Source organism: Quercus suber, unplaced genomic scaffold (assembly GCF_002906115.3).
Source record: "Quercus suber isolate HL8 unplaced genomic scaffold, Cork oak 2.0 scaffold_272, whole genome shotgun sequence".
Taxonomy (NCBI): domain Eukaryota; kingdom Viridiplantae; phylum Streptophyta; class Magnoliopsida; order Fagales; family Fagaceae; genus Quercus; species Quercus suber.
The window spans coordinates 450,698-465,383 of record NW_027069728.1 but is presented as its reverse complement, the minus strand read 5'-3'; the positions used below and the strand labels follow the sequence as shown (position 1 = coordinate 465,383).

The following is a 14,686-nucleotide window of genomic DNA, read 5'->3' as shown; positions in this document are numbered from 1 at the left end:
TCTCAATGCAATTCTTGCCTATATTATTTTATAAAATTTGGAAATTATTTTCAAAGTTTTCTTTCTAAAGTCTAAAATAATAAATGACCGGTATGTTGGTACGTACTTGGTACTCACGTTGCATATCTTCACATACATAATACTACATTAACTTCTTCAGATTACCTTCACATTTAATCTATATTACGGATGCATTTCTAAACTAAAAGTAGAAACATTCATGATGGTGAGAAGATGGGAAAAAAACGTGTCCATGTACAACTTGATTTAACATTTTCTTATTTTATTTATTTCCCCAATATATTTTTTTTTTCCTTCATCCGTTTTATTGATGATATAAAATCTTGAAATTAGAAATCGCAAAACTAGTGTCATTCATGTTTCCAATAAATGAAAGTCTTTGCTAAGAGTCTTATTACTCAATTGACACAATTTCTTATATTTTTAATTATAATGTCCAAAATAAATAATAAATAAATAAATGGAAGACTTTCCTTCAAGTAATCCATAATTCAATTAAAGATGTTTAAGAAATTGGAGGCTTTGCCAAAAGTGTTGTTGCTAAATTGGTACTTTCTTATGATTTTTAATCACCAACATGTCCAAAGTTTTAAAAAAATTGGATTCTTTCTTTCAAGTAATTAGTAAAGCAATTTATTAATGTCCATGCTTAAAAATTTCCCCACTTGGAGCACCTAATGCTTGCAAAGACGCTCGTGTCTTATTTTGGAAAAGAAGTGGTTCCTTTTTTTTCTTTTTAGAGATAAGAAGTGGTTCAATTCAGTAATCTTGTACGTTAACTCGAGAATATACGCAAAAACCAAAGAAAAAGGGAGAATATATATATATATATATATATATTGCGGTAAGAATACAAATAAACTTTAGAAATTAACATTAAGAGCATCAGCATTGGTGCAGCTAAAATTTTTAGATTTTACCAACTCAAAAATTACTTTATCTATTTTAACACATTACTTTACAATACATCCAATATTAATAGTTTTTTTTTTTTTTTATCTCTTCATTTATATATTAGTTCTTTATTATTATTTTTTTTCTTCTTTTTCTATGCTTCTATCTCTTTTCATATTTATATAGACTTGAAATCAGATTATATAAGTTTGTCAATAAGTACATATGATATTAAATTATTATTTGTAACTTGTTGTTGATATAAACAGTTTATTCATAGTAAAAATTTATAGAATTGCAAAGAGATATAACATTTTATTCATAGTTTCACAATATATAAAAAATGAATAAGTTAATCAAGTAACTTGTGAACAAACTCGAGCTTGCTGTGGACACAACAGATGGGAGTTGCCACCTAGATTTTGCAATGGTCTAGGAACCATATATATAGTGTCCTCTCGAGGAATGACCTTTTTTATTTTACTCACACACACACTAACATACATCTAACAATCAACATGCATGGCATCAAACATCTCTCACCATAGATCTGTCATGCTTCTCATCAGAACACAACCCTAGCATACATCTAGCATGGCATCTCATGTCAACCTAACATTCATCTACTAATAACACAACATGCTTATTCACCATATCACGTTCATCAATCCTAAGCATAGATCGTATCACAAGTAAATGCATGTACTTTGTGAATGCATGACTTACCTCACTTACCTTGCAGCAATTCAGCACCTATGACATTATGCATGAACATATGAATGCGTATTAATGGCATCAAAGCAAGGAAATATAAGATAAAACCCCAATTCTACCATGTGAAAGGCAATCAAACAATTAAACATGTGAAATGGAAGCTTAAAAGCATGAATACAGGAAAAATGATCTAAAACAGAAGTATTACATGTGGAATCAAAAGCAAAATCAGAAGAATTAGGTTTAGGGTTTTTGGGCAGGATCATGCGCATGCATGAACAAGCCTGCGTGTGCATGTCGAGGGTTTCCTTGGTTTGATTTTCCAAAAATAAATTTATTTGCTCATTAAACACTATATTTTTTATTTTAACATTTCTCAACTCAATTTAACATCTGATTGGACCTTAAACCAACCTTGGGTCTTAGAATTTTAGCATCATTGGGGAACGTGACCTAAGTCATAAGAGGTATAAAATACGGTATCTACACTTGCCGGACAAGAAAATGAGTTTAACATAAAGCGTCATGTTAACAGATGCCCTTAGGGCATGGACAGAACCAAGATTGGACTGGGGGCAACGGCCCCCCTTATATATATATATATATATTAAAATATTATTATATATATAGGCGTAAATGCACTTTTAGTTTCTACATTTTGCATCTTTTCCATTTTGGTCCCTACATTTTCATTTCACCACTTTTAGTCCCTAAATCAATTAACGCGTTCCATTTTGGCCCTTAGTGTTACTCACTTAACAGAAATTACTGATGTGGCAAACGGAGTGCACTGTTAGCACATTAAATGCTAATGTGGCCAATAAAATAATATTAAAAAATGTCACGTCAGCATAAAATAATGATTAAAAAAGACACATAAGCATCCACATCAACTTTTGATTTTGAAAATTAATTTATCTATTTTAACAAAATAAAAAATGAAAAAAAAAAACAAAATTAGAACATAAAATACACATGAATTTAGATCTGGTCTCATCTTAAACATGAACAAGAAAGAACACAAAACCAAAATATTCAATCACATGAACACAAACCAAAAATAAATAAATTTACCGACAAAAACATAAATTTCCCATCTCAAATCTATAACTGGTTACCTTATCTCGTTTCCCTAGATCTCTCCAACAACGCTCTTGCTGGACCGATCCCACCGGAGATGACCCCAACATGAATTCAGATCTAATTACATCTTAAACATGAACACAACCCAGAAATTTTAATCTTAAGAATACAAACTCAAAACACATTGGAATACAAGATCACAAATACAACAACCTCCATAACACAAGAACACACACAAACCTGAAACCTCCAACAGATCAAATCTATAAATCCAGCAAGGAAACACATAGAACATTTAAACTCAATCACACATATCCACACACATCAAGCCTACATATTTACAATTCAAAATTCAAAACACAAACACTTCAACAGCACACACGTTCATCCGAATTTACAACCATTTTAAAAGCAATCTAAATTTACACACATTCATTAGCTTCTTGAAACCAAACCTAATCAATAAACCAAACCCCAAAAAAAAAAAAAAGGTCTCGGCCATACCCAAAACAAAAAAGACAAATGAAATTAAAATAAATAGAGAAATAGAAAAGAAAACAAATGAGGAAGGGAGACTAATAACGATGGCCACCACTGGTGGTGGTGATGGTGTGTGCCGCCCTGTTGTTGATGGTTGGGTTCGTGGGTCTCAGTCATTTCGAGTTGAGTGAAAGAGAGAGATTGAACCTGCACTTCACCTCTGTTCCCAGATCTGTCTTTGGAGAAGAAAACTAGCACTCCACTGCTCACAGCCACCACTCGGCAATGACTTCTCTTTGAACCGATGTGGTCTTTTGCCATCTCTCCTCACCTTTTTCTCTCTAATCCATCCTCTTAGATCGAAACCCCAAGCTAATGTTCTTATTGGTTTGAACCCTCAAGGCCAAAACCCAAACGAATTCACAGCAGTGACCCAATCTCACTTTAACTCCTCTGTCAATTCAAATCTCAAATCGCTCTCTTTGAAAATGAGAGAGAGATACCTTTGACTTTTCATGTTTTGAATTTGGGGAAGAAAGAACAGAAGTGCTCTTCTAGAAAAATAATGAAAGCTAATGAAATTTTTTTTTTATTTAGTTATTAGATTTTAATGTTTGTTTTTAGTTTAATTTTCTTTTTGTTCAAACATTATGTGAGATAACTTTTTTAAAAAATTAAAATGACTCCTCACTCCCAAAACACACTCTCATCCAACATGCTCACCAAACGAAGATCACAATGTAATGTGCTTGAGATAATGGATTGATAAACTCCTGGGTTTTGATTGTGCAAGCAAACCAAGGAAAAAGGAGACACAATGTTTGGTGGTTAAGCTATTGCAAATAGTACTTTTTATTTTTGGTGCTTGGTCCGTTCGTCTTCTCTTGATTAGGTGAGTTCCTGACTTTGTCAGCTTTAAGTTTTGGTTTTCTTTTACTGTCATATGCTCTATTCATCTAATTTTAGGTAGATCCTTTTAATTTTTGAAACCTAGGGTTTTAAAATTCTTTTTCGAAATTGGGTTTTTGCTTGCTATGTCTTCATCAACTAGCAATGGGTTTACAACTAGTGGTTTCTACCATGCCTTAGATGGCCATTTATGTACCCATGAGAATTGTACCCTACGAACAAGTCGAAAATTTGGTAACTATGGAAGAAGATTCCTCGGTTGTAGTCAATTTAATGTAAGAAACAATTCCATTAGTGTATTTCATTTGAATAGAATTGAATTATTAGTTGTGATTAATTGTGAACTATGAAATTAACTGTTGTAATTGTAATGATCAAGTTGGTCCCAAATGTGACTTCTTTCAATAGGTGGATAACGAAACTTGTAGGAGTGAAACTGCCCCACTTGTTCGTGAAAGGATAAGTATGCTTGAGAATGAACTGCAGCTTACAAATCAAAGAGAAATGAGAAGTAGGGAAATGGAAGAAAGATCTAACCAGAGGGAAAGAGAAGCTCATGAGCTTTATGTAGAAGTTAGGGAGGAACTTAAGAGGATTAGAGAGAATGAGAGATTGTACAAGCTGGCACTAGTTTTTTCATGGTTATTTTTCATTTTTGTAATATTGTTGTTGTGTTTTACCTCAATGAACAACAATGTAAGGGTAAGGACCCTTAATCTGCCATGATGCTTGGGAGGTTGTTGAAATGTGGTTGTGTAAATTGAATTAAGACCCTGATTATTGTATCCATCTCTAGAAATACAAAGTGTTGTTTTTGTGCAAATGTTCTGTAGTTTATTTATTGTTTTTGTGCAAATGTTCTGTGGTTTATTTATTGTTTTTACTTCCTGCCCATAAATGGATCCATATATATTGATTTTGGTTCTATGCTACACCTGCCCATAAATGGACCTATGGTCATGACATACACATGATTTGTTGTGTCAATACATACACCTGTATAAATCCACCAAAAGCACAAGACAAGCAAATCCACCAAAAGCAAAGACAAGCACAAGACATCAAAACACTTTATCCTGTGTCAATGCACATTAACATTAATAAAATCCTGATAATGTCATAAACTGCCAAAAGTGAAGACAGCCATTGTGACTTTATGTCACATGAAGACATATTTACAACCAAAACTCAACTACTAGTCCACCACACATCAGACATACAAATCTTCCAACCAAAATTGTCAATATTGTTTTTGACACTTGACCAATTTAAATACAAGTTACATTAAGTGTGGGACTATAACAAAAAAAGTGGTTGAAACTTTAACATCTTCCATTTTCATTTACTGCTTTTTATGCCCTTGCCAGCAGCCTTCTTGCCTTTTCCACCAACTGGTTGAAACTTTGTTGGCCTTGATACACCAAACTTTCTGCTTTTAAACCCCCTAGCAGCAGCAGCAGTAGCCCCACCACCACCAAATGCACTTGGCTACATAACCAAAATCCAACAGTTAGCAAAATGGTCCAACAATAGCAAGTAAGAGGAAAAAAAATAAACAAAATAGATATTAGTAGAGGTGTCTGAGATGGTAAAGAATTTCATGTCTCTCTAGGGGTATGGCTACTTGGTTATGAGGATAAAGAGAACCAGTTGGCCTTAGATGTAGTTGGAGGTTGAGTCAAGGAAGTTAATTCCGTACCGTACCGGCCGGTACAGCCGGAATTTTTCATGCCGGTGCTTAGACCAATACAGAAACTGGGTTGATTCGTACCATCTTAAATACCAATGTGTTTCGGCTTATTTCAGCCATTTTAGTAGATTCCGATGCTTTTCGGGCGGTATCTTCGTTCTGGACCAGTACAAACTGAAATGGGTTTTCATAAAAAAATTGCTACTTGCAGTGCATCTTCACCATTGTTGAACCTTCATCCACCAGTGAAATATTGTTAGATCTTGAGGCTTGAGCTCGCTGCCATCCCATAGTAGCTTCTTGAGTTTTCTTCTCTTCCTCATTGTCACTCTCTTTCTTTTGGCATTTCTGGTCTGGGTTTCTAAACAAAATGTTAGTAGAGAAACCCAGGGGACAGAGTTCAAGATGACTTCCACTTTTTTACACCTTCCCACTTTCTGCTTCTTACTAAAAGGTTTTTTTTTTTTTTGGTAATTATTATTTAACAAAAGTTATTAAGGGGCGGACAAACCAACATGGTTTATCTGCTACTTGTTTACAGTTTACTATTCTTTTCTTTTTGACCATTCAGAAATCTTATTATGGTTTTTATTTATTTATATATATTTTTTTTTATATTGAGTAGTGAAATGGGCTAAGCATTAGCTTAAAATAATTTGAACAAAAGAGGTAAAAATTTGAAATGTAAACAGATATATTAATTTATATAGAATTTGTCACTTTAAAATTTTATGAACAAAAGAGGTAAAAATTTGAAATGTAAATAGATATATTAATTTATATAGAATTTGTCACTTTAAAATTATATATATATATATATATATTAGCGGTAATCCCGAAACGGTACACCAATATTGACCGGTACCCGAAATATATCGTATCGCTGGCCAAACCGATACAGCCTCCGGTACGGTATTGACTTTCTTGGGTTGAGTTGTTGCCTCGAATCTATTGTTTGGTGCAGGTTGAGATGCAGTTTGACCAAAAACTCTGTATACAGGCTAAGATCTAGTACTTAGTGGCTGAGATGCAGTTTGAGGTGTTGCAGTCTGCTTTGTTGTTGTAGATCTATTGCCTTGTGCCTACAAATATGGTTGTATAAGTTACATACACATGAAATATATGAGGAAATGACTATAGTTCAAAGTATGGAAATACTTACAGCTTTTGATTTAGCAAGTCTATCTCTTCTCTGCCATTGAGTTTCACCAGTGATGCCTGCCTTGCACCCTCTTGCATTATATCCTTCTTTCTGGCATTTCTCACACTTGATTGTATTGTTCACCCTAGAAACTCTATAGGGGTTCCTTAGCTCTTCAGGATCTCTTTTTATTTGCTTTGGTGGTTTGCCATGTGGTTTATACACATGAGGAGCAACAGGAGCAGGTTGGTTAGTCTCAACCCACTCAAATTGACCAGGCATTGGCTGTATTATCTTTTTGTAAGTTTCAACAAATGTCTCTTTCAAGTAATAAGGATGCACATAGTCCTCCACTTTCTCCAGGTTCTTAACAATAGCAGAGATCCCATGTTTGCAAGGAAGTCCTGTCAAATCCCAAATCCTACAACTGCATGCTTTCCTAACCAAGTCAACCACATGTCTCTCACGACCATTATCAACCTCATACATGAACCTGCCTAATGGAGTAACACTGAAAGGTATAGATTCATGTTTTAATTTCTCTAATTTGTCTTGAATATTAGGACAAACCTTTCCAGTGTATTTTGCTATACCTTTCTGCTTTTTGTATTGTTTGTTTGGTCATGAGCCTAACTCTGATCAACTCCAACATTGCTAAAATTGGCTTATCCGTAGCTTCTAAGATCATGGCATTAAAAGACTCACTTATGTTATTAGCTAAACAATCACACAAAACTCTACTACTAAAGTGAGACTTAGACCATTGTGCAAGGTTGATGTCAGCAAGATACTCCCATGCCTTGACATCCAAATCCTTTAGTTCCTGCATTCTTCTCTCAAACTCCCTGGTTGTTGTGGCTCCAGCATATCTCCACAATGCATCCTTCAACTCCAAGCTCTTATGATCCACTTTAAAATTATTATAGATATGCTTCACACAATATCTATGCTCACAAGTTAGGAACAGCATCTCAAGTGCAGGTATAAGGGCCCAATTCATATACAAAATAGATCAAGTAAATATATTAGTTAAACATGTTGAAATGAACTGAGACATGTATTATTAAACTTTAAATATGTGGGTAAATATGTTAGTACAATTGTAGTTCATATCTTTTGTCTATCTGTGATAAAGACAAGATTAAGTTGTTTTGGATTCCCAATGTCATCTGAAAACTGCTGTAAAAACCATACCCATGAATCTTTGTTCTCTTGCTCAACAACAGCAAATGCAATTGGGAAAATGTTATCATTTGCATCTCTAGTTGTGGCAGCAAATATTTGCCCCCCAAATCTCCCTTTCAGGTGGCACTCATCTAAACCAATGATTGGTCTACAACCTTCCAAAAAACTAACTTTTTGTGCATTATACCTGATATACATTCTCTTAAATTTGGGCTGTGCATTTTCATCTTCCATTTCAATTTGCAAAATAACCCTACTTCCTTTATCATTCAGTCTTTTCATTTTTGCATAATCACTAAGCTTCCCATATTGCAGCTGTTCATTCCCAGTGATTAAGTCAGTAGCTTTCCTTTTTGTCTTATACACTTGACTGTAACTTATGTTAACTTCAAGTGCTTACTTCACATGATGTTGAACACCAGCCACTTTCCAATTAGGATTTTTGTCAAACTCTTGCATAAACTTCTTTGCAACATAACTTGAAGTCACTTGGCCGTGTTTAAAGAATCTAGGGCAGGTGCACTCTGGATTGAATATTTTTATTTGGAATGCAAACTCCCCAGCTAGTTGAGATGCGTAACACCTCCATCCACATTTATTTATGCAATAAACTGATATCTTCTTCTTTTCATTCAGCTTGAACTTGATATCTACTGGTTTCTTTATATCATATTCCCTCAATGCCTCCCTAAATACCTTAGAATTTGGAAACTTCATTCTTTTTTGTAACACTGGTTTTCTCATGTCAGTTTGGACATTAAACTCAGTTTCTTTTGCAGCACTTGGTACTGGCTGATCATCATCAGAATCTACTAGATTTTCCATGTCATCTTCAAGAGGTGGTTCAATCCATTCACCCTCTTCAAGAGGTGGGTCATTGTTAGCTGGAGTATCTCCCTCAAAGGGCCTATGTGGGGCTGTTGCACTGTCACTAACTCTATCATGTGTAGATGTCCCATCATCTACATTTTCAAATACATCATTATCAAAATCTAGCCCCTCAAACCTTTCCTCCGACCAATCAAAATCTTCACCACCACCTCCTTCAGCTTCCACACTACCTTCCTCATGCATCTCATGCACATCATCACCATTTTGAGGTACTTCATGCACATCATCATCATTTACCACTTCCTCATTAGCAAATAGTTGTTCAACTGCAAGTGGCTCCTCACCACCTTCAACATATAGTGTTATCTTATTTGTAGACCATGCAGCATGAATCTCACACATATAAACTACATCATCATCTTCATTTATAAGCCTTAACCCTTGCTCCAAATTACCTTCAGGAATAAGATAATGAAATCTACTTGTACTATTTACCCCCAAACCACAACACATATCTTGTATTTCAAAATAACTAAGTCTATCTAGGTCAATCTCATCAATAAAAGAAGTACTACCTCCTAAATATACCAAATTTGGGTTCCACACAAATTGGCCACCATGATGAATCTTAAAATTGAATGTCAAGTCAACCATCTGCATATAAAATACAATAGAATAAAGTATGAGATGGGCTTGCATGTGGAAAAGTATAATCTATTATAGATTATTACTTTAATAAGCAGTCAAATTTCTCTTTCAATTTCCCCAACTATATACCAACAAATGAGATGGGCTTGATGAACGTAATTAACTATATACCAGTAATTGGGTATGTATAATGTGGTCCTGTGGTCCACACAAAGCATAACACAGAAATAGACAATATTATTAAAAGTTTTTGTTCTATTTTTGGGAGACAAACCCATGGAAAGGAAAAGTAGAAAAGCAATTGTTAGGACATATATGTTTTCACTTGTTAAGAACATATGTCATTTATTTATGTAAATTGGCTAATCATTTGACAAAACGCACTCTACATGTAATTGGGTAGTTTTAGGTGTTTTTAATACTTCAAGAAATAAGGTTTCAAGGTCAAGTGTTGAAGTCATCAAGTCTGTCCAAGAAAAAGTAAGCTGAAGTGCAAAGTTTTTAAAGCTCGACACCTTCTCGATAGCTACCTCAACACCTGCTATCTGTCGAGATTTAAAATTTTAGATTTCCAATCTGATTTTCTTGGGATCCGTGAATATGATTTTGGGCCTTCTTTTCTTCTAACCCTAAACATATAAAATGATTGTTTTAAGAGCCGTCAAGCGTGACACAAGTTGCAATATCATTGAGCAATCTTTGTTCAAGCAAATTGTGATCAAAAGACGAAGTTCTTGACCTAGTTCATCTTCCTTGAAGAAGTTGCTATGTATTTGCACCGTAGGGTTTTGTAACCAAGCATCTTCCTGCTATTCATCATAAAGGATGAACTGAAGAACTTTGCAGCCAACCTTTCTTCCTTAGTTGGTGTTCTGAAGTCACGTACTGAGATCCGCACATTGGTTAGTCACGTACTTGGGAACCGTGCATCAAAGGTAGGAACTATCGCTACAGATCAAGTCCAATTGGGTATTGGGGTAAGGGTTCAACTGTAGGTTGGTAAGGTACTTGGAATTCCTTTACTTGTAACTGCTTGATTTGATAATAGTGGAGTTTCGGGAGTAGTGACCTGAAAATCACCCGGTGGGGTTTTTGCCGTTAGGGTTTTCCCCATTCGTAAACAAATCACCGTGTTATTTAATTTCTGCTGCATATTTAGTTTTTGGTGATTTGTTTGTGCTTCCACGCAATTGCATGATTAATTGATTAATTAATAACTTGGCTAATTAATTAATTAGGGTTAATCACAAGGGGTCATTCAGATTGTGGCCTATCAGCAATAATCAATACTATTACAAAATCATGAAAAGCAATAATCAATGGAGCCCCACATTGATGAAGGAAGCCTAATCCTATGGTCCAGTAGCCCCACATTGATGAAGACATAGCAAGCAAAAACCCAATTTCGAAAAAGAATTTTAAAACCCTAGGTTTCAAAAATTAAAAGGATCTACCTAAAATCAGATGAACAGAGCATATGACAGTAAAAGAAAACCAAAACTTGAAGCTGACAAAGTTAGGAACTCACCCAATCAATAGAAGATGAACGGACCAAGCACCAAAAATCAAAAATACTATTTACAATAGCTCAATTGCTGAACACTGTGTCTCCTTCTTCCTTGGTTTGCTTGCATGATCAAAACCCAGGAGTTTCTCAATCCATTATCTCAAGCACATTGCATTGTGATCTTCGTTTGGTGAGCACGTTGGATGAGAGTGTGTTTTGGGAGTGAGGAGTGTTTGATCAGTTTTAGGTTTTGCTTTTATGAGTTTATGTGTTAGAACAACGTCTGCACTGGAGGTGGGTGACGGAGGAGTAACGGAGGGAATCACAAGTGGGTAAAGTGTCAAAAATGAAACCATGGGTAGGCAAACCGAATTAGAAGCAAACCATAGGTGGATAAAGTGTAATTATCCCTAATATTATTTTATTGGCCATGTCGGCATTTAATGTGTCAACAGTACACTTCGTTTGCCACATTAGCAATTTCTATTAAGTGAGTAACGGTAAGGACCAAAGTGGAACGCGTTAATTGATTTAGGGACTAAAAGTGGTGAAATGAAAATGTAAGGACCAAAATGTAAAAGATGCAAAATGTAGGGACTAAAAGTGCATTTACGCCATATATATATGTACTAATTTTAGCAATTTCATTCTATAAAATAACATTTTGTTTTCCTTTAACAATATCATTGATTCTTTTAAGAGTAATGATATACTCACAAACTTTTTTATAACATTTTTACAAACTATTTTGGTAACAAATTCTTATTGGTTCGCATGTGGGCCCACTACTTACATCATTTTTTTTCCTTACTAGTAACCACTTATCACATTAGTAATTTATAAAAAACTTGTAACTCTAGCATTTTTCTCATTTTAGTGAACATAAAAAAAAATTTATAGATCTAAAATCTAAAACAAAATATACAAGCCCAAAAAATAGCTTAACAACAAAAATTACTAGTAAAACTAAAAATAAATTAAGCTCAATTATCTAATTTTATCCAAAATAAATAACCCTACCTTTAAAAAATTCTATAAAAAAAATTTTTGTTCTCACCCACACAGGAAAAAAAAAATCTCAGCAGCTAAGTAGCAGAGTCAAAAGTTGAAATCGCCACACACAACCAACAGTAAAGCCACCCCCTTAACTCAAAGTTCTAGCTCCATCCCTGCCTTAGGGCAATTGTTAGTAAACCATAAGAGGAAAGTTTTGACGCCACTTTCTTGTGACATAGTTGATCTTAAATAGGATCTTATTAATTTTAATTTTGAAAAATTTCTTTCTGCGGATGCAACTGTAACATGTATAGTTAGTAAGATTCTGAAAGCAATACATGCATTTGGAAAAGATTCTAGCCTCTTTATATAATTTAGTACATAAATTGGAGAGCTTTCATTTATTTGCAAAACTTCTTTTAAAACTTTTAGTTATGAAAATAAATCTATGCCATCAATGTCAAAATAAGTTTCATGTGTGAGAAAACATTCAAGATTAAGACAATTTTTTTTTTTTCAAACTATCATCATCTAGTGATTTTAGTTTTTCAAAATTAAATAAAAAACCAAAAATATTGTCATATATTTGAAATTGTTCAAACCTACTTTCAATTGAAGAAATAGCTTGATCTACTATATATAAAAAATAATTAATTCTTAAATATTCTTCAGCCAATTGTGTTGTCTCATCATTGACATTCTCATCAAACTATTTTTTTTTTCTACGAATTATACATTTTTTATGAAATATAGGCTCTATTTCCATTTTGGTTGCAATTTCTTTAGATGAATTCATAGCATATGTAAATCCATCTTCTCTATATTTTTTAAAAAAAGATATGAGACCTTTTAATTGATCTATAGCAACATCAATATGCATGTTTTTTGATTGAAAATTTTTTACTAACAAAGTTAACAGCAAATAATATATCATATCAAATAGTCATACCTAACAAAAACTCAAAACTTTCAATCTCATATATTACTAACAATCAGCTTCACTTTTTGTTTTAGGGTCTTCACTTGTTTTTACCAATTGTAACAAAGCATCTCTTATTTCTAGAGCTTGAAATTTTATTGCTTTCAGACTTTCAATTTGACTTTCCCAACGTGTTTGCAACAATGGCTTAAGAGTTAAACTTGTCATATTATTTTGTAAGATTTTCCATTGCTTTGTGGAAGAAGAAAATAGTGTATATATACGCTGTACTACTCCAAAAAGAGATATAGCTTTAGGACAAGAATTAGCCATATCACATAGGACGAGATTAAGATTATGACAACCACATGGTGTGTAAAATGCTTTAGGATTTATATCAAGAATTCTTTTTTGTACCGCTTGTTTTTTCCCTTTCATATTAGACCCATTATCATATCCTTGTCCACATACATCATTAATATCAAGTTCAAGATTTTTAATTGCATTTATAATTTCATTGAAAAGACCTTTTCTAAAAGTACTATCTACCTTTAAAAATTCCACAAAATGTTCATCTATTTTTATCATACTTATTGAATTATCCACACATTTTCGTATGAAAGTTCTTGATGACTTATATCAGGGGTACAATCAAGTATAATTGAAAAGTATTTTGCTTCATTAATCTTTTTTATAATTTTACTTTTAATTTCATTTGCTAATTATTGTATCACTTCATTTTGTATATTATGTCCAAGATAATAATTATGGATTGCACCATGTTGAATACATCGAACATGTTCTTGCATTACTGGATCAAATTCTGCAATCATTTCAATTATACTTAAAAAATTTCCATTATTTTCTTGATAAATCTTTTCACTTTTTCCTCGGAATGCCAAATTATTTTTACCAAGATTTTTTACCACCACTATTATTCTTAATAACAATTGTTTCCAATGATCTTTCTCTTTCTTAATTTGTTCTTGGACGTTTTTATCAATTGTTTTATTCTTTAATAATCTTAGTTCTAAATCAATCCAAGTATTCATGTTAGTAATATGCTTATTGGTTGTTTCATGATTTTTAAGAATAGAACTAATATTTTTCCAATCCTTAGTTCCTCCATTAGCTAGTTAATTTGTATTAGATTTTGAATTAAACAACTTACAACAAAAACAAAATACCTTATCCAAGTCTTTCGAATACACTAACTATTTTCTATCATGTTTCTCCCCATTTGGTAATTTTCGAATATAATGTATAGTAGAAAAAATGTCTAGAGTTCTTATCTATAGGAAAGTTTAGATCATCAACTCTTATTGGACCATTTTCTACTAATAAATCTCTTAATTTTATATCAATAGTTTTCCATTGACCTTGATCAAAAATATTTGTAGGAATATAATTAAGTTGATTATTAATATTTTCACTTTCTTCTAAATTATTTTGAGCTTCAATATCAAGAATGGTTACATTACATGTTTGAACATTATCATGACCACCTTTGTTATTGCCATTTTGTTGTATATTTTCATTATCTTCTAACTATTTTTGATGAATTTCTTATTTATTTATGAAACCTTCACTCAAATTTTCTGTAAGATTTTGTTTCTTTACTAGTAATAAATTTGTCCATAGCTCCTTTTTGAGATTCAATTAGTTCTT

General features: G+C 33.2%; 1 protein-coding gene and 1 long non-coding RNA gene across 2 annotated transcripts; both read right to left on the bottom strand.

Annotated features, from left to right (window-relative positions):
- Positions 1-5,397: 5,397 nt before the first annotated feature.
- On the bottom strand, positions 5,398-6,201 carry LOC136070938 (uncharacterized). Its single transcript, XR_010632214.1, has 2 exons — positions 5,873-6,201; positions 5,398-5,589 (listed from the first exon to the last, which is right to left on the bottom strand). It is a non-coding gene; the product is annotated as an uncharacterized LOC136070938 (long non-coding RNA).
- Positions 6,202-6,792: 591 nt separating this feature from the next.
- Positions 6,793-7,932, bottom strand: LOC111988740 (uncharacterized). Its single transcript, XM_065781587.1, has 3 exons — positions 7,526-7,932; positions 6,954-7,443; positions 6,793-6,873 (listed from the first exon to the last, which is right to left on the bottom strand). The coding sequence occupies exons 1-3, from the start codon at positions 7,930-7,932 to the stop codon at positions 6,793-6,795; spliced, it is 978 nt and encodes a 325-aa protein (XP_065637659.1).
- Between the last annotated feature and the right edge of the window lie 6,754 nt (positions 7,933-14,686).